Below are 20,712 nucleotides of genomic sequence, written 5' to 3' on the forward strand. Positions count from 1 at the left end.
GCTTTTTTAAATAATGAATTAATCTAGCTATTTATGTAATTTATTTATTTTTTGTAAAGAGTTGATTAGTTGGATTTTTAAAAAATGTATTAAATACCAAAATATTTATTTAAAATACACCATATGGCCAAAAGTATGTGGACACCTGACCATCACACCCATATTTGGTTCTTCTGGAAACTATTGCTGTTCCAAGCAGATGATTGTCTAGTATGTCTTTGTATTACATTTTCCCTTCACTGGAACTAACGGGCCCAAACATATTCCGTCATGACGATGACTCTGCACATGAGGCAAGCTCCTTAAAGTCATGGTTTGCCAAGGTTGGAGTGGAAGAAATCTAGTGGCCTGCACAGAGCCCTGACCTCAACCTCACTAAATGGGATGAATTGGAATGCTGACTGCGCCACAGGCCTCCTTGCCCAACATTAGTGCCTGACCTCACTAATGCTCTTGTGGCTGAATAAGCAAGTCCCCACAGCCACTGTTGTAAAAGCAAATATGGAAAGCCTATTTTATTTGGAAAAGCTTTATCGTGGCTTTTGTTCGATGACGCTTGTTGCTATCTGATAACAGTCTATAATCGATAGTGTGGTGTGGCTACAACAAAGTTTGATTTGGCTAATGTCAAGACAGAATCTAGTGGAAAAAGTAGAGGTTATTGTAACAGCAAAGGGGGCTAAATCTGGAATGGGATGTTCAAAAAGCAAATCTGGGTGTGATGGTCAGGTGTCCACAAACATTTGGCCATATTATGTATCATTAGCCAATAGCAGTTAAACATCTCTCCTGTTGGTAGCAGCCCATGTGTTTGTGTTACTAATGCAGATAAATAATGAACACAAAAAAGTATGTGCAGCCAAAATTTGAAATGAACAGAACATCAGGTCAGTATTTTAGCCTGTAGCCTGAATGAGGCAGTACTCGCTATTGATTAAAATTCAAAATTCATGAAAGTTATTAAACTACCACAGTGTTTAATAAGCTAATAATCACTTTGATATTTGTGGGCAGAAATTTTGAAAATCTCATTGGATTAATAATTGTTTACAATGGTCACTTTGTCACTACAGCTATTTCCATGTTATATTTAATAAAACAGTGAGTGAAAACACAGATCAAATGTTCCATGCGAATAGTGGTCCGGAGTGAAATGGGCTTAATAGGTAAACCGGTGGTACTGACTTGTCCATTGTCATTTAAAAGTGCATGTGTCAAGATTAGTCAAAATTGGGTCTCTAATGGCTAAGTAGGTGGGTTCAAGAACTTTTTACTCCTTGAGCCACTCTCCATTCCAGCTCATTTACACAAATGAACCCAATATGTATGCGAGTTCAGCCCAATGAACCTGGCTTATAGAGTTCAACTAGAGTTAGCATAGCTAATTAGTTAATTGAGTTGTATTTCATCATTATTAGAAATAGGTCCTGTGAGCTTAATACCTGGCCACATGCTCCCATCCGTATGAGAGTAAAAATTACACGCTCCCGTGACCTTTTTTGTGGTAGCGTGGTTCTCTGAATCAAAATACTTAGACTTCACTTTTTCATTATTTGTGTTATTTTACTGGCTTTATGTCAATGTATGACACAACAAAATATAGTAATATTTTGTAATAATTGTTCCTCTCTAAATCCCCATATGGTTCATTATATGAATGATTCCCCCCCCCCACACTTTTGCTGTTGATTCGTTATTATTATTTTTCTGCATTCCTGTCTCCCCCGCAGCAGCTCCCCGGTCAGGTTTGAAGTATAGTTGTTTGGAAGAGGTGACAGAACTGTTGTCCAGTGGCTTCCTACGACGTGGAGCAGGTTTCCTGCGTGTCAGTGGTGACATGCTGAAGGGTACCAGCTCAGTGAATGGAGACTTGCGCGTGGGCATCACACAGGTCAATCAATGCCTCTTAAAAAACATCAGCTGCATTCAGAAATGTACAGGATGATTTTCAATATCTCATTTAAAATATTTAATACATGGCATGAACGCAAGTACTGTTAATGTACATGGATTTAATATGTAGAATCAAAATTTAAAGGTTCTATGTAAGCAGAAGTATGAAAGCATCAAAAAAGTTTTGATGCTGCATTCTATACTTTTGTTTTCTTCAGTCATTTACTGATGAAGAAATTGGCCTTGGAGCAGGCATTTTCACTCGTTGACAGGTGCTGTTTAGGCATAGTCAGTTTTGTTTTTGCTCTGCTTCTGTGAGGCAAAATGTGAAAAGTTAATATAATTTCGTGAATAATTATCTTTTGGTTTATATTTTTATGCAAGGGTTTTTATTAGCCTGTGAGGTACAAAATATCTTCCTGTTAGTGGAAGGTTATGAATGGACATGTTATGAAAATAAATGGTATGTGTGTGTATGCGTAGTGGAACAAACTGTTAGTGTTAGCGGTGTGAAACTCACGATTCACTGGATTTTAATTGATAATGACATGATTCACTTAAGTACACTAAAGAATGATTTAATTGAGCAGTTAAAGTATCTTAAAATATTATAATGAAGTAAAATGATTCCTCTAAATGTCAGTCACTGATGTTGTTATTTTCTCTTGTTCCAAAAAATGCTTGATTATTTCTTGCACTGCAAATGTTGTTGTAATTTATGTTCAGGAAAGCAGAATACCTACTTTTTCTCTTACAAGGTACACTGAAGTTGGGATTCAGTGTTGAAAAATTATGCAATTTGTCTCACTCCCCAACAATCATTCAGTGCAGTTTAATAGCATGTGCTTTTCAAATGCCAGTTTCAATTGTATGTGAAAGGTTATGAATGCAGAATGTAAAATCGGCAGTCAAATGCAATGATGCTTCCAGCATACAGTTTTGGAATGCTAAGTCCAGTTCTTTTGTTTTTGCTATACCCCGAGGATATTTGAGTTGAGATCAAAAGACAGATAGATCAGAATTTCTGATTTCATTTCCTAATATATACATCTAGATGTGTTTAACAACTTAGAAAGCAGCACCTTTGTGGCAGTCCATCCAATGATTAGGTGAGCAAAAATATTGGAACAGATAGACTTAAGATAAACAACACTTAACATTTGGTTGCATATCCCTTGCTTGCAATAACTACAACAAGCCAGCAACCCACTAACCCCACCAAACTGTTTCATTTTTCTTTTTTGATGCTTTTCCAGGTTTCTTTCAGTTGTTGTTGTTGTTTGTTTCAGGGGGTGTCTCCTCTTCATGAGGTGAAATGCATGATCAAATTGGGTTCAGGTCTGGTGATTGACCAATCTAAAATGATTAAGTCCTTTGTTGGCAGGATTTTTGGGGTCATTGTCCATTGTCTTGCAGCATGATGAAGTTCCTCCCAATTAGATTGGATGCATTTCTCTGTAAATTGGCAAACAATGTTTCTGTAGACTTCTGAATTCATTCGGCTGATATCATGAGTTCCATCATCAATAAAAATTAGTGAGCTCTTTCCAGAAGCATGCAAGCCCAAGCCATGACACTAGCTTCACCGTGCTTGACTGATGAGCTCATATATTTTTGGATCATCTGGTTAATCTTGGTCTTCATGTTGGTTTATCCTTTTTAACAACAATTGCAGTCTTCACTGGCGAAACCCAGGGCTCAAACAAAGAGAGATATTCAGAGCTATTACTTGTTTAAACATTCAATATTTTCGATCACTTGAAAAATGGGTGGCTGGATTCAAACAAAAGGTGCCATGTTCTAAGTTTTAACAAAGCTGAAATTCTTATCTACTGTCTCATTCATCTTTTGTTCTCAAACTCTAATGTCTTCAATGTATAGCAGAAACAAACCAATTGGCCTTGCTGTTCCAATATTTCAGATTATTACATATACTGTATGCCTGAAACATTCCATTCAGAACGAGCGTCTCACTTTTTGACAGTTTTCACATTTTTCTCTTTGTGCACTTTTTTCTTTTTTAATAAGTGCTTTCGAGGAATAAAGTTTTATTATAACTGATGTACCGAGAAAAGGAATGATGCATTACACCCATAATAAGTGTAAATAAGTGTAGCCTTATTTCTGTAAAGTAGCTTTGTAGTAGTGTTAGAAATAAATAACTGCTATGCAAATTCACTTAAATTAAATTTTAGCCAAACATTTTGGAATTTTGATTATCTGATTAAAATAATCAATTATTGGTATTAGTATCAGCCAACAGTTTAGTATCAGTGCATCAATAGTTACAGTTGTGATGTGGCTGACTTCTCAAATGTGAGACTGCTGGATTTGTTCCAGCTAAGCTAGGCCTGCTTAGTCTTCTTTCGCTATTACTTGTAACCATTCAATAGATACATATGTTGTTTTTTTTTCATGCTTAGGCATGTGTGGTGTTTATCTCCACTCTGGGTGGGGCATGGTTGGAAGTACATTTCTCTTCCCTGCTTTCTCTGCTCATGGAACTGGTGTGTGACCCAAGGGTCAGTCAGAACCTGGCTGAAGCTGTCTTTTGCAGACGCTGTGTGTCTTACATCCTGAGAGCCTCTGTAGGCAGCCTACTGGGAGAGAAAGCTCAGATAGCGGTGGCCAAGGAGCTCTGCCTGGCCATCAGCAAACAGAAGAAGGCTGCAGGTAAGCTGCAGGAAATGGACTATTTTTAGTCATCTTAAATTTTAATGTTTAGAAGTAATACAGCAAGGCAACTATACTTGGTGTAATAATTCTCCAGCATTTATATGTTTTTGTGCATACACAATTGGTAAGGTCAGGAATGAACATCCATAAATCTCATTGTTACACCTAAATTGTGTAAATTATACTGTTGGAACAGAATTAGTAGATATTAGGGAAAAATAATTTTTATTTGGTGTGGATCATTGGTGGTTCATTTGTTTAGGTTTCCAAGTAGTGTGAGTGACCAGCTAACAAAAAATTGGATAGAAAGGCTTAATTATTAATTGTTGTTGTTCTGATGAGTTTCAAATTACCCTCAGCATTATACCATAAGCTCACTCACCTTAGCGCCTCAGCATACTTCATGTGGTGACGTTCCACGATCAATATAACAGAATAAATTAACGTTGTTTTTGCACGTCAGCTGGGTGAACGCCACTGACCGACATGCTACGTGACCAAGCCTTTGATTGGGCATTACAAATGAAGCACACCCAAACTGATTAATTTCAGGATGGATGACTTTGAGGAGTGGCAGTCCTTTTCCTGTAGTCATGGCAATTGTCAGTCTTTATAGCACCACTACTGAAGCACTCGTGCATGCCGCCAAGTACAAAACTCCAGAGAGCATGTGAGCTTGTAAACTCACAAAGGTTTGTCTTTGCACAACCTACGCAAACATTATCCCCACATTACTCATGCTGAGGCATTCTACTACACCAGGGCTCTTCAGTCTTAGCCTGCAGCCACATGGGCCATTTGCAGATTTCTTGACGGCACACTTGATAGTTGATTTGGAGACTAAGATTAAACAAGTGAAATCAGTTGTAGCTCCTGCTTGGTTGGAAAGAAAACCTGCAGCTGCACCAGCCCTATGTGAAGACCCCTGTACTAGTCTATAGAAAGCATTTATTATTGCAGGTAATATGGTAAGTTATTAGTTTGTGAAACCTTTACAGTTGTCTGTATTTCTGCATACATTTGATCTGAAATGTGAACAGATCTTCATCTAAGTCCTAAAACTAGATATAAACCAGATTAAACAAATAATGCAAAAGCATTATAGCTTTTACATTTATTTATTGAGCAAAATTATCCAACATAATTCCGACAAATATCTTTCTCATAAAAAGTATGTAAACCTCTAGAAGTATGAATTAATATAAAGGAGTAATTGAAGTCAGGTGTTTCAATAAAGGGGATGGCAATAAGACACGAGTTTAACAGGCCCTCCAATGTTTCAAAAACATAAACTTGTCTGGTCTGGTCTACACCACACAGGTTTATGGAAGTGTGAAATGCCTCGAACAAAGGAGATTCCGGAGGACCCCAGACAAATAGTTATTGATGCTCACCAGGCTGAAAAAGGTTGCAAAACCATTTCTAAACAGTTTGTCCCTCTACCAAGCAAAAGAAATTTAACAGTTTGGAATGGCCAAGTCCAGACCTTAACCCAATGGAAATGTTGTGGAAGGACCTAAAAAGAGCAATTCATGCAAGAAACCCCCAACACTATGAACATCACTGAGTTGAAGCACTTTTCTAAGGAGGAATGGGCCAGACTTCCTCCACCCTGTTGTTCAGGATTGATCACCAGTTACTGGAAATTTTTTTTGATGAAGTTATTGCTGATCTTTGCTTGACAAAGATATTTAATTTTGGATAAGTTTGCTCAATAAATAAATGTAAAAACTGTCATCTTTTTGTGTAATTTCTTTAACGGAGTTTTTTTTCCTATACTTTTAGGACTTTCATAAAGATCTGATCACATTTGCAGAAATTTGTATAGGGTTCACATACTTTCTAGTGGTATTGTATATTAAATATTTGGTCAGGTAAACAGTAGGTGCAGGCTATTATGTGACTGTGTGTGTATGTCAGATGCAGGAGGGGACATGGAGATGCAAGTCAGAAGCACAGCTGTGGCAGCCAGTCAGCACATGCTGGTGTGTGTCCTGCTGGAGCTGGGCAGTGTGCTACAAGACCTGGGGTCCACTGCTACACCACTGCTGCACGACACCAGCATAGGTAAGTTAGCCACCCCATACAAATACTCTGCATTGTCAAATCTTGGATAATAGAGCACAGTGCTCTATTATTTCCTATTGAGGTATTAGGTGTTTAAAGGAACGTGATGCTTTTTATACTTCCTATTTAAATTAGCTACCATCAGAAGATTTTGTGGCATTTTTTATTTGAACAAGATGAATATATTTATTCATCCTTCACAAATGCCTTTGATGAATATATGAATATTGATTTGAAAAATGCATGCCCACAATTATTGCCTAAATGTTATTTTCTCTTAGGGTGTTTCTGGGTTTCTGAATTTCTTTCTTCAATGTAACATAACCATATTAATATATGTTAAATGAAGCTTCATTTAAAAACACATGTATGTCTAGATATTGATGATTTAGCTTTCTGTGTGTTCCTTCTAAAATTGTTGTTGTTTTTTTTTTTTTTGCAAATTCCTTAAGGGCTAAGTACATGACTAGTTCTACATGTTAAAAAAGAGTCGACAGTTCAGACAAAGCCTCTAGAATGAGCCTCAGTTCAATATAGCTCAATTCATATGTATTTGTATAGCACTTTTAACAATGTACATTGTCACAAAGCAGCTTTACAGAAATCCAAATTTCAGAAATCCAAAAGTGTAAGGGTGTTGAAAGGATGTTCAATGAGGGCATAAAGTGAATAGGACTTCTGAGTTAAGCACAAGACAGTCTGTATGATTACAGCAGCTGCTCAGGTATAGATCTATTGTACCTAGGTGATTGATTGTTGAAGTGAAAATATGGTCTTTAGAAGAAATATTTAGCAGGAACATACAGGAAGTGACATCATCAATATCTAGATATACATTTGGATCCAAAAGTCTGAGACCACATTCAAAATCTGGGATTTTTGTTATGGATATAAACAGGTTTTAGAATTTTGAAATATTTAAAACAAAGACAGTAAATGTTCCATATCTTGAATATCTAATATTCAAGATTTAACAAAATTTCTAGGTTCCTTTTTAAATGTAAGCAAATTTGGTGATATTGACCATGTTAATTGCTTTGTACAAAGTCAGATTTTCCTCATCTCTTCAGTGTTCAGTGTGTTCAGATGACACGCCAATGGATTTGATCTAAAATAGATCTTAAAGTTTTGCACAAACTTGTGGAGTCTATGCCAGCTCTAGTGCACACTGTCATTAAAGCAAGAAGGGGACATATCAAATACTAATAAACCCTGAAATTCATGCAGATATTTCAAAGATTCTACTTTTCACTCAAATTGTTAGCAATAATAAAATTTATAATTAAAATTGTTGTATTAGATTAGAAAAGAATGCAAAATATAAGCATTTTCACTAGTGGGCTCAGACTTTTGGACCGCACTGTACAGTATTTTTAAACTTCAATTCAATTTTATTTGTATAGCGCTTTTTACAATAGACATTGTCTCAAAGCAGCTTTACAGAAATATCAACATGGTATACAGATATTAAAGGTGTGAATTTATCCCAACTGAGCAAGCCACTGAGTGGCGACGGTGGCAAGGAAAAACTCCCTAAGATGTTTTAAGAGGAAGAAACCTTGAGAGGAACCCGACTCAGAAGGGAACCCATCCTCATCTGGGTAACAACAGTTAGTGTGAAAAAGTTCATTATGGATTTATATGAAGTCTGTATGGCCTTAGGAGCAGCCGTAGTCCCAGCAGTCTGGAATTAAAGAAGATTTGAGCTCCATCCAGAGGCAGAAAGGATCTGGATCTCTAGTATCTCCATAAATTCATGTGGGGCTCGGCGAAAGGAGAGAGGGAGAAAAAAGATAATTATGACTGCGAAGTAGTAGAACAGAATCTAGTCAGGGTAGGCTTGAGTAAACAAATACGTTTTAAGCCTAGACTTAAACACTGAGACTGTGTCTGAGTCCCGAACACTAATAGGAAGACTGTTCCATAACTGTGGGGCTCTATAAGAGAAAGCTCTTCCCCCTGCTGTAGCCTTCACTATTCGAGGTACCGTCAAATAGCCTGCATCTTTTGATCTAAGTAGGCGTGGCGGATCATAGAAAACCAAAAGGTTGCTTAGATATTGTGGCGCGAGACCGTTTAGTGCTTTATAGGTTAATAAAAGTATTTTATAGTTAATGCGAGATTTTACTGGGAGCCAATGCAGTACTGATAATATCGGTGTGATATGGTCGTATCTTCTAGTTCTAGTTAGGACTCTAGCAGCTGCATTCTGGACTAACTGGAGCTTATTTATATTCCTACTGGAATATCCAGACAGTAATGCATTACAGTAATCTAATCTAGAGGTGACGAATGCATGAACTAGTATTTCCGCATCATGTAGTGACAATATGTTTCTTATTTTAGAAATATTTCTGAGATGAAAGAAACCTCTCCTAGTAATATTATCTACATGAGCATCAAATGATAGGCCGGAGTCAATAATCACTCCAAGGTCTTTAACTGCTGTACATGATGAAACAGAAAGACCATCCAGAGTAACCATGTGATCAGAAAGATTACTTCTAGCTACACATGGGCCTAATAAAAGTATTTCTGTTTTATCAGAATTAAGTAGAAGGAAGTTAGTTAACACCCAACGTCTAATGTCCTTTACACAATCCTCAACTTTACTAAGCTTCTGTCTGTCCTCTGGCTTCGCTGAAACATACAACTGTGTATCATCAGCATAACAGTGGAAGTTAATTCCATGTTTACGAATAATTTGTCCTAGGGGTAGCATATATAAAGTAAAGAGCAGTGGGCCTAAAACAGAACCCTGTGGAACTCCAAAAGTAACCTCAGTATGCATGGAGAAATCACCATTTACATCTACGAACTGATAACGATCGGTCAGATAAGACCTGAGCCAGGAGAGGACTGTTCCCTTAATACCAACAACATTTTCTAATCTATCAAGGAGAAGAGTGTGATCTATAGTATCAAAAGCTGCACTAAGGTCGAGTAACACAAGCAGCGAGACACAACCCTGATCGTAGGTCAGTAGAAGGTCATTTACTACTTTAACTAACGCTGTCTCTGTGCTATGATGAGGTCTAAATCCTGACTGATACATTTCATGAATGTTATTCCTATCTAAGTACGAGCATAACTGCTTTGCTACAACCTTTTCTAAAATCTTAGAGATGAAGGGGAGATTTGATATTGGTCTATAGCTGGACAATTGAGACAGGTGAAGATCAGGTTTTTTAATCAAGGGTTTAATAACTGCTAATTTAAGTGATTTAGGTACATAGCCAGTGCTTAGGGAAGAATTGATTATATTTAAAAGTGGTTCAATTACTCCTGGACAAATCTGTTTAAACAAACATGTAGGTACGGGATCTAGTATGCAAGTTGATGAATTGGCTGAAGAGATTAATGTAGCTAATTCGATCTCTCTAAGCGGAGCGAAACACTCTAAACATTGATCTGATATTGCTACATTGTCATGTAATGGGTTTGTTACAGTACTGTCCGGTTTTAATTTAATGGCCTGTATATCACGTCTAATATTTTCAACCTTATCAATGAAAAATTTCATGAAATCTTCACTGCTATGTAATGATTGAGTGTTTCTCTCTGTAGTGGTTTTATTCCTAGTTAATTTTGCTACTGTGTTGAAAAGGAATCTAGAATTGTTTTTGTTATCTCCTATTAAGGTGGAGAAATAGATTTTTCTAACATCGCCAAGAGATTTCCTATATTTCAGTAGGCTCTCCTTCCATGCTGTTTGAAATATCACCAGTTTGGTTTGACGCCATTTACGTTCTAATTGTCGAGTTGTCTGTTTTAAGGTTCGCGTTTGATCGTTATACCAGGGTGCTAATTTTTTTTCTCTAATTATTTTCCTTTTGAGTGGAACCACTCTATCTAGCGTGTAGCGGAGTGTTGACTCCAAGCTTTCAGTCGCCTGATCGAGTTCTATGTGATCTGACGGTGATCCAAATCTAATTGATGTTTCTGCGAGGTTATTTATGAAGCTCGGTGCAGTAGCTGACGTGTAGGTACGTTTTACGCGGTAGCGAGGCGAGGTGGAAATATTATGATCAATACGTATTATGAACGAGATAAGATAATGGTCTGAGACAACTTCAGACTGCGGAAAAATAATATTTTCTATACTTAGTCCGTATGTTAGTATGAGGTCAAGAGTGTGACCACCATTATGAGTATGCTTAAACTATGCTTAATTTAACATGTATTAATATGGATACGTTACTTGGAAAACAAAACTCCCTACAGAATGGCAAATCTGTGGTCACAGAGAGGACAATGTAACGTTTTGGCAATTGATCATCCTTGATGCCATGCATTTTTCAAATAAATGTTTATCAAAGGCAATGCTGAAGGATGAATAAATATATTTATTTTGTTAAAATAAAAAATTAAAAACAATCTTCTGATGATAGCTCATTCAGAAATAGGAAGAATTCACTCTGTCAGCATTTATTGATTATGTGAATGCTGACTAAAGCAGCAATATGAATTCTGAAGTGTATAGGACTATATTATCTGCTCAGATTTGGCCAAATTCTTCAAAACTTCCTTATTTGTAAGTCGCTTTGGATAAAAGCATCTGCTAAATGAATAAATGTAAACGTAAACTCATTGGGCTGTGTTTCACAGTGCAGACAGACAGTGACTCAATGCATACTTTGAAAACAACCCAAGACTTTTTTAAGACAAAGAAGCAGAATGTTCTGCAATGGCAAAGTCAGTCACTGGACCTGAATCAAACTGAGCATGCTTTTCACTTGCTGAAAGCAAAACTGAAGGCAAAACACCAAGAGCAAGCAAGAACTGTAGTCAGCTGCAGTAAAGGCCTAGCAGAGCATCACCAGGGAAGAAACTTCTGGTGATGTCTATGGGTTCCAGACTTCAGGCACTCAATGATTGCAAAGGATTTGCAGTTAATTTCCCTTAAAAATTGGGGCCACATGGAAAAAGTGATGTAATTCCTATACAGTTCACTCAATTTGGATGTAAATACAATCAAATTAAAGTTAAAAGTCTGCACTCAGCTCATATTTATTATTTGAGTTCAACTCCAATATATTGCAGTAGACAGCTAAAATAATATACTTTGTCATTATCAAAATATTTCTGGACCTAATTGGGTGTCAGAAATACTTGTGGATTTGATGTTCATTGTGCTCTTGAGCTTTATAAGAAACAGTACATGAACAGCAAGGTAGTTGATCATTCCTGTCCTCTTTGTATCGCTCTCTTTTTTTCTTTACCTCTCTTTCAGGAATGTTGGATACTGTGATCTCTGTGCTCCTTCACCCCAGCTTATCTGCACGGCTGGCAGCTGCCTGGTGCCTGCGCTGCATAGCCGTTGCGCTGCCTGCTCAGCTGGTTGTATTGCTCAACCGCTGTTCAGAGAGACTTAATTCATTGAAGTCTTGCCCTGAGGCCGTAGCCGGGTATAGTGCTGCAATTGCTGCCCTGTTGGGTGCTGTACAACACTGCCCACTGGGAATACCACACTCTAAAGGCAAGGTAAGAAAAATTCAGAGAAATCTGTCATGACATGTGTTTTATCACATGGCTGGAACATCCCAGAATAAAAAACAAACAAACAAACTGCTATCGGCAGTGTGAATTGCTAACTTTGTGTATCTAGAAACACAAAAGGACTTCTATCATATTAAACAACACTGTTACAGTTAGATTCCAGTTGATGTTATTTAGACTTGTTTTTAAGTGTTTGATGTTGAGGCTGCTGGTAGTCCGAGGTACAGAGAGAAAGTGTCTAAATCAGGGGTGTCAAATGTAATAGGACCGTATCGGAATTGCAAAATTTGAAATCTCTGTAATATGGCCTGTTGCCTGAAATTAGTTTGACGGCTGTGGTCTAAACTTCCCTCTAGAGTCTAGACCTTTCTCCAACGTGAACTAGATAACATTACACAGTCTCGCCACAAAAATATGCTGATATCTTATTTTGTGAGTTAATGTCAGTACACTGTTTTTTGTATTATTTTGACTGCATATATAGAGTAACAAATGTAAATATGTGGAAACAGGTGGTGATGGGCCTGGCTGAAGATTTATTGCGCTCTGCTGCCCAGAATAGTAAAATCTCCATCCAGCGAACTCAGGGAGGCTGGCTACTACTCAGCGCACTCAACACCTTGGGTAATCATACAAATGTATTCTATTCATGGAGTCATAGGAAGAAGCATTTCTTTAACAACATCCAGTTGTCTTTATCATTTAGTCATATGTCTATCTATGTATCATCAAGTCCAAGCTTGATGAGCATCAACAACTCTCTTTCTGAGGTCCTCAGATATCTCCTTTGTTCATGCCATGAACACTTCTACAAACATTTTTGTGAAGATCAGACTTGGATCCCCGTTCTTTAAATAAAACAGGGCACTCACTGTCACCTGATTTTCATCCCATTGATTGAAAACACCTGACTCTAATTTCACCTTCAAGTTAACTGCTAATCTTAGAGGTTCATACACTTTTGCCACCCAGATATATAATTTGCCATTTTCCTTAATAAACAATGACCAAGTATAATATTGTTGTTTCATTTGTTTAATTGGGGTCTTAATCTACTTTTAGGACTTGTGTGAAAATCTGATTTTTAAGTTTTAGGTCATATTTATGCAGATATATAAAAAATTCTAAAGGGTTCACAAACTTTCAAGCACTGCTAAAAAGTACACTTTTTTTTTATTTTTTTTTTATCTATTTTGTACTGATAAGGGTGCCTTTCATCACATTTACTGTTTCCTGGGATTTTGTTAAAAAAAGATAATAATGGAAACAATTTAATATGAGTCTTAAGATGGAGACTTCAGATCACAGTAGTGCAGTAATACACTGTGTATTGGGTCAAGAAAATGTGCAGTATTTTTAGTTATTAATTATAGCAATTGGAAAAACATAATCTGTCTAAGGTGTTAAATATATCACTTGAGCATTGGTGCACTTGTACTGGCCATCAAGTATTATTCAGTCCAAAAATATCATTTCTATTTATTTAAAAAATATTCAATTCAATTCAATTTTATTTGTATAGCGCTTTTTACAATAGACATTGTCTCAAAGCAGCTTTACAGAAATATCAACATGGTATACAGATATTAAAGGTGCGAATTTATCCCAACTGAGCAAGCCACTGAGTGGCGACGGTGGCAAGGAAAAACTCCCTAAGATGTTTTAAGAGGAAGAAACCTTGAGAGGAACCCGACTCAGAAGGGAACCCATCCTCATCTGGGTAACAACAGATAGTGTGAAAAAGTTCATTATGGATTTATATGAAGTCTGTATGGCCTTAGGAGCAGCCGTAGTCCCAGCAGTCTGGAATTAAAGAAGATTTGAGCTCCATCCAGAGGCAGAAAGGATCTGGATCTCTAGTATCTCCATAAATTCATGTGGGGCTCGGCGAAAGGAGAGAGGGAGAAAAAAGATTATTATGACTGCGAAGTAGTAGAACAGAATCTAGTCAGGGTAGGCTTGAGTAAACAAATACGTTTTAAGCCTAGACTTAAACACTGAGACTGTGTCTGAGTCCCGAACACTAATAGGAAGACTGTTCCATAACTGTGGGGCTCTATAAGAGAAAGCTCTTCCCCCTGCTGTAGCCTTCACTATTCGAGGTACCGTCAAATAGCCTGCATCTTTTGATCTAAGTAGGCGTGGCGGATTATATAAAACCAAAAGGTCGCTTAGATATTGTGGCGCGAGACCGTTTAGTGCTTTATAGGTTAATAAAAGTATTTTATAGTTAATGCGAGATTTTACTGGGAGCCAATGCAGTATTGATAATATCGGTGTGATATGGTCGTACCTTCTAGTTCTAGTTAGGACTCTAGCAGCTGCATTCTGGACTAACTGGAGCTTATTTATATTCCTACTGGAACATCCAGACAGTAAGGCATTACAGTAATCTAATCTAGAGGTGACGAATGCATGAACTAGTATTTCCGCATCATGTAGTGACAATATGTTTCTTATTTTAGAAATATTTCTGAGATGAAAGAAGGCTATCCTAGTAATATTATCTACATGAGCATCAAATGATAGGCTGGAGTCAATAATCACTCCAAGGTCTTTAACTGCTGCACATGATGAAACAGAAAGACCATCCAGAGTAACCATGTGATCAGAAAGATTACTTCTAGCTACACGTGGGCCTAATAAAAGTATTTCTGTTTTATCAGAATTAAGTAGAAGGAAGTTAGTTAACATCCAATGTCTAATGTCCTTTACACAATCCTCAGCTTTACTAAGCTTCTGTCTGTCCTCTGGCTTCGCTGAAACATACAACTGTGTATCATCAGCATAACAGTGGAAGCTAATTCCATGTTTACGAATAATTTGACCTAGGGGTAGCATACATAAATATATAATTTTTTTTTTTTTTTTTGCATTTTACAATTTTAGAGGTTAAGTACAAATTTTAAGATCAAATCCAGTCAGTTTGTAATTACATTTATGTATACAGTACTGTGAAAAAGTATTTTCCCCATCCTGATTTCTTGTGTTTTTGTGTATATCTCATACTAAATTGTTTGACAAATGAAAACAAAATCTAAGATAAAACAAAGGCAACCTGAGTAAGCACAAAAATACAGTGTTTAAATGTTATTTATTATCAATGTTATTTATTGAAGCAAAAAAGTTATCCAATACCAAGAGGGCCTATGTGAAAATGTATTTGCCCCCATAGTTACTAATTCCCCAAATCTATGAAACTGAATTCATATTGAGGTTCAGCTGGACGAGACGCAACCAGGCCTGATTACTGCAAACCCTGTTCAATCAAATCAGCACTTAAATAGAACTTTTTCAGCAGCATGAAGTTGGTTAAAAGGTCTTACCCAATAACACACTATACCAAAGTCGAAAGAAATTCCAGAAATGATGAGAAGACAGTGATTGAAATATATCAGTCTGGGAAGGGTTACAAAACTATTTCAAAGGCTCTGGGGCTTCAAAGAACCACAACAAGAGCCATTATCTCCAAATGGAAAAACTCAGCACAGTAGAGAACCTTCCCAGAAGTGGCAGACCTTCCAAAATTCCTCCAAGAGTACAGCAACAATTCATCCAGGAAGTCACAAAAGAGCCAAGGACAACATCAATGGACTTACAGGCTTTTCTTGCATCAATAAAGGTCACTGTTCATGACTCCACTATCAGAAAGACACGGAGCAAAAATTTCATCCATGGAAGAGTGGAGAGGTGAAAACCACTGATGTTCCAGAAGAACATTTAAGGCTCATCTGAATTTTGCCAAGACACGCCTTGATGATCCTCAAAACTTTTGGGAGAATGTTCTGTGGACTGATGAGTCGAGAATGGAACTGTTTGGAAGACGGGTCATGTTACATCTGCCAAAATTCTACCACAGTACTTTGAAAGACTGATCAGTTATTGGAAGTGTTTGGTTGCAGTTATTGCTGCTAAAGGTGGCACAACCAGTTTTTAAGTTTAAGGGAGGCAATTAGTTTTTCATTTGGGTGATAGGTGTTGGATAAATTTTTTTTTTTGCTTCAATAAAAAATAAATACATAAAAACTGTATTGTGCGTTTACTCAGGTTGCCTTTGTTTTATGTTGTATTTCGTTTGCGGAACTAAAACTATTTAATTTGAGATATACACAAAACAAAAGACATTTTTCACAGCACTGTATATAAAAAAACAAAAAAAAAACCAAATAAATAAGCATATTGTGACATAACAATATTGATATCATATTATCATATCTCCTAGCCCTATTCACACCAGAACCTTTCTTTAGGTCCCACTGTAGTGAAGCATCACCTTCCTAGAATGCTGCTGCTGTGGAAATGTGCTTTTCCTCAGTCTGTTAAGGAGCTGGAGAGTGAACTTAGGCGTGGAGACTCCTTTACGTGGCAGGTGGCACTGGAGGGCCGTGCAGGAGCACTGTTTGGTGAGTGGCTTTAAACTGTACCTTACAGGATTCTAGACCTTTGTACAGTTGTACAAGGTCCACTGAATGAAATGTAATCATAAACCTAAGTGTGTAAGTGAGCATCAGTTCCATATCCATTCATCATCTTTAGTACAAATATTTATGCTTAAGAATATTTGAATGTTAACCTTTTTTTTTTTTTTTTTTTTTAAAGTTCCTGAATTTTGTTTAAAAAAGTATGTTAATGATAAAGCATGAAAGCTGATTTTTTTTTTTAAATTAAGCACGTTTGTGATTAATATTTTCAAGACCTTTTTAGAATGTATTAATATGATATAGTAACAACACCTAATAAATTGGGACTTTAATACTGTCTATTAAAAGTGTTTTGTACATTTTTGCTGTCATTTGCCTTTTTAACACTCAATCAGACATCTGTGGACATGCTTTTTCCTAATTAGCAATGAAGAATCTGGTGATTCACTGCAGAGATCACCTCAGTGATGATGTCATTGGTCGACTGCTGCCTCTCCTCTCATGTGCTATGGCCCTGCTGACTCTGTGAGTGTTGTATAAATTTACACACATCACTGTTTAAAATAATCCACAGTACTCTGGAACAGTCACCTTGGTATAAGTCTTGAAGTCATTAGTCTAACTACATTTACTAGTGATGATTGGTAGCTTGCAATCTTCGGAGGCCGTAAGCGGCCATGCATTATTATATTTTTCTTTCTTGTTTTCCCAAGATCTTGATATAACAGAAAGGTGTTTTCTCACGACATCATTTTATCACGAGAAAATTTCGCACCTTGTGAATAGGACTGGTGTTGCATGCATGTTGGTGTCTTCCCCTTCGGCATCATAAATGTAATAATTACCCACTGTAGAGATGGACTTTATTTCTGAAGTATTGTCCCCTTCTCAAGTGTCAGTCACTGACGAACATAGTGTTCATAGCTGTTTCAGCTTGATTTAGTCCCTGTTGAAAGTAAAAATTAATCTGTTAAGCAAATTCCTTATTGCAGATAGTGACTTTGATCTTGTCAATGCTTCCATCTGGATGCACTTTGAATTAAAAAGTTCCCTTCATGCTCATCACTAAGCAGCTGCATGCAATGTAAGAAAACGTACAGGTCTGGGATGGGGTGTGGCACATTAATTGCATTGGGTAATTGCTTTAACACGTTTTTTCCTCCCCATAGCTAAGCACACTAAATTAACGTGTCGAGACTAAATTGACAGCACCTTATATTTATATACAGTATCTCACAAAAGTGAGTACACCCCTCACATTTTTGTAAATATTTGATTATATCTTTTAATGTGACAACACTGAAGAAATGACACTTTGCTACAATGTAAAGTAGTGAGTGTACAGCTTGTATAACAGTGTAAATTTGCTGTCCCCCCAAAATAACTCAACACACAGCCATTAATGTCTAAACCACTGGCAACAAAAGTGAGTACACCCCTAAGTGAAAATGTCCAAATTGGGCCCAATTAGCCATTTTCCCTCCCCGGTGTCATGTGACTTGTTAGTGTTACAAGGTCTCAGGTGTGAATGGGGAGCAGGTGTGTTAAATTTGGTGTCATCGCTCTTACACTCCCTCATACTGGTCACTGGAAGTTCAACATGGCACCTCATGGCAAAGAACTCTCTGAGGATCTGAAAAAAAAAAATGTTGCTCTACATAAAGATGGCCTAGGCTATAAGAAGATTGCCAAGACCCTAACACTGAGCTGAACTGAGCCAAGATCATACAGTGGTTTAACAGGACAGGTTCCATTCAGAACAGGCCTCGCCATGGTCGACCAAAGAAGTTGAGTGCACTTGCTCGGCGTCATATCCAGAGGTTGAGTTTGGGAAATAGACGTATGAGTGCAGCCAGCATTGCTGCAGAGGTTGAAGGGGTGGGGGGGTCACCCTGTCAGTGCTCAGACCATACGCCGCACACTGCATCTTGGTCTGCATGGCTGTCATCCCAGAAGGAAGCCTCTTCTAAACATGATGCACAAGAAAGCCTGCAAACAGTTTGCTGAAGACAAGCAGACTAAGGACATGGATTACTGGAACCATGTCCTGTCGTCTGATGAGACCAAGATAAACTTATTTGGTTCAGATGGTGTCAAGCGTGTGTGGCGGCAACCAGGTGAGGAGTACAAAGACAGGTGTGTCTTGCCTACAGTCAAGCATGGTGGTGGGAGTGTCATGGTCTGGGGCTGCATGAGTGCTGCCGGCACTGGGGAGCTACAGTTCATTGAGGGAACCATGAATGCTAACATGTACTGTGACATACTGAAGCAGAGCATGATCCCCTCCCTTCAGAGACTGGGCTGCAGGGCAGTATTCCAGCATGATAACGATCCCAAACACCCCTCCAAGACGAGCACTGCCTTGCTAAAGAAGCTGAGGGTGAAGGTGATGGACTGGCCAAGCATGTCTCCAGACCTAAACCCTATTGAGCATCTGTGGGGCATCCTCAGACGGAAGGTGGAGGAGCACAAGGTCTCTAACACCCACCAGCTCCGTGATGTCACAATGGAGGAGTGGAAGAGGACTCCAGTGGCAACCTGTGAAGCTCTGGTGAACTCCATGCCCAAGAGGGTTAAGGCAGTGCTGGAAAATAATGGTGGCCACACAAAATATTGACACTTTGGGCCCAATTTGGACATTTTCACTTAGGGGTGTACTCACTTTTGTTGCCAGCAGTTTGGACATTAATGGCTGTGTGTTGAGTTATTTTGAGGGGATGGCAAATTTACACTGTTACACAAGCTGTACACTCACTACTTTACATTGTAGCAAAGTGTCATTTCTTCAGTGTTGTCACATGAAAAGATATAATCAAATATTTACAAAAATGTGAGGGGTGTACTCACTTTTGTGAGATACTGTGTGTGTGTGTGTGTGTGTGTGTATATGTATGTATGTGTGTGTGTGTGTGTATATATGTGTGTGTATATATATATATATATATATATATATATATATATATATATACACACACACACACACACACCCACACACACACACCTCTATCAGCCGATTAGCTTTTCAGAAATAACTGTTAAGGAATAGTTAATGGGCTATTATTTGATTAAAACTATGGTGTTATAAATTCGATTTTCTTCTTTCTTTCTTTGTAATAAAGGTTGCCTTCTCTAAAGAAATCCTATGGGAAACAGATAAAAAATGCTGTGTATGTTTTCCAAATGAGACTGTATGAAGTCCTTGCACTGTTGCCACCTAAAACCTATGAAGGTAAGCTCTATATGAAAACTGTCCTTGGTTAAATCATAAACTGCTGAATAGTGTACAGAGTGATGTAGCTATGACAAAATTGCTAAAAGTAGTGTTTCTTAACCCTGGTGCTATGCATCCTCACACATTTTGAGTTTTCCCTCTAACTCCCCCAGTTCAGCCTAAATTCAAGTTTGTTCTTTAGCAGATTAGCTGGATCAGTTTTGGAACAGGCAAAATATCATAATATATTCCAGAACCAAAATTGAGAAACACCGGGTTCAAGGAAGAGTTACATGCTGGAAAAAAAATTTTTAAAACCTCCTTTAAAAAGTACACCACTATTTAAAGCTGTTTAGGTGGATGGTAGTAATTGCTGTTGTTTTATATACGGGTTTCTGAGAAAAGTAGTTCCTAGCAGGGTTTAGAGCACAGCCAAACTTTAATGCACCTGGCCTAATTAACATAAAGATATGTACAATTACAAACCTGGTGGGATTAAATAAATATGAGTTATATATCATACCAGATACATTTAAAATGTGTGAATTACTGACAAATCTGTTTTTCACTGCACTGGAAGCAAAGTAAAGAAAAAAAGTAAAGACTGGAAGCTACTTCTGTGGTGAATTTAGAATAGAAGCGACAAGTGATAATGCAACACAATATATATTTGCAAAGTTGCTTCTTCACCGATCTGTTTATGAACAACACTGTGTCTAGCTGTCTCCTCACTACAAATACCATTACCAGAATAACTATCAGGTTCGGCAGGGTTACTTTTAAAATGTATTCCATTACAGTTACAAATTACTTCATAAACTTCATAAAATCAGTAACGTAATCCAAGTATCACACTGAATGTACTGTAATCTGATTATTTTTGGATTACTTCAAGGTCACATATGTAAATAAAGTCAAGAGAAAAGCAATATGATCTAAAATTAG

General features: G+C 37.5%; 1 protein-coding gene across 3 annotated transcripts in view; it reads left to right on the forward strand.

Moving 5' to 3' along the window:
* heatr5a (HEAT repeat containing 5a) overlaps positions 1 to 20,712 on the forward strand; it is an 87,961-nt gene that overhangs the window by 16,096 nt on the left and 51,153 nt on the right. For 2 of the 3 annotated variants that reach the window (XM_053632102.1, XM_053632103.1), the window contains exons 7-14: positions 1,731 to 1,891; positions 4,317 to 4,566; positions 6,490 to 6,636; positions 11,870 to 12,120; positions 12,648 to 12,759; positions 16,386 to 16,538; positions 16,982 to 17,081; positions 19,676 to 19,785. In XM_053632102.1, the coding sequence (XP_053488077.1) occupies positions 1,731 to 1,891; positions 4,317 to 4,566; positions 6,490 to 6,636; positions 11,870 to 12,120; positions 12,648 to 12,759; positions 16,386 to 16,538; positions 16,982 to 17,081; positions 19,676 to 19,785 (1,284 nt within the window). Of the gene's footprint in view, positions 1 to 1,730; positions 1,892 to 4,316; positions 4,567 to 6,489; positions 6,637 to 11,869; positions 12,121 to 12,647; positions 12,760 to 16,385; positions 16,539 to 16,981; positions 17,082 to 19,675; positions 19,786 to 20,712 lie in introns of those variants that run through there. The other variant, XM_053632104.1, reaches the window with a different exon arrangement.

This window comes from Ictalurus furcatus, chromosome 9 (genome assembly GCF_023375685.1).
Source record: "Ictalurus furcatus strain D&B chromosome 9, Billie_1.0, whole genome shotgun sequence".
In the NCBI taxonomy this organism is placed as follows: Eukaryota; Metazoa; Chordata; class Actinopteri; order Siluriformes; family Ictaluridae; genus Ictalurus; species Ictalurus furcatus.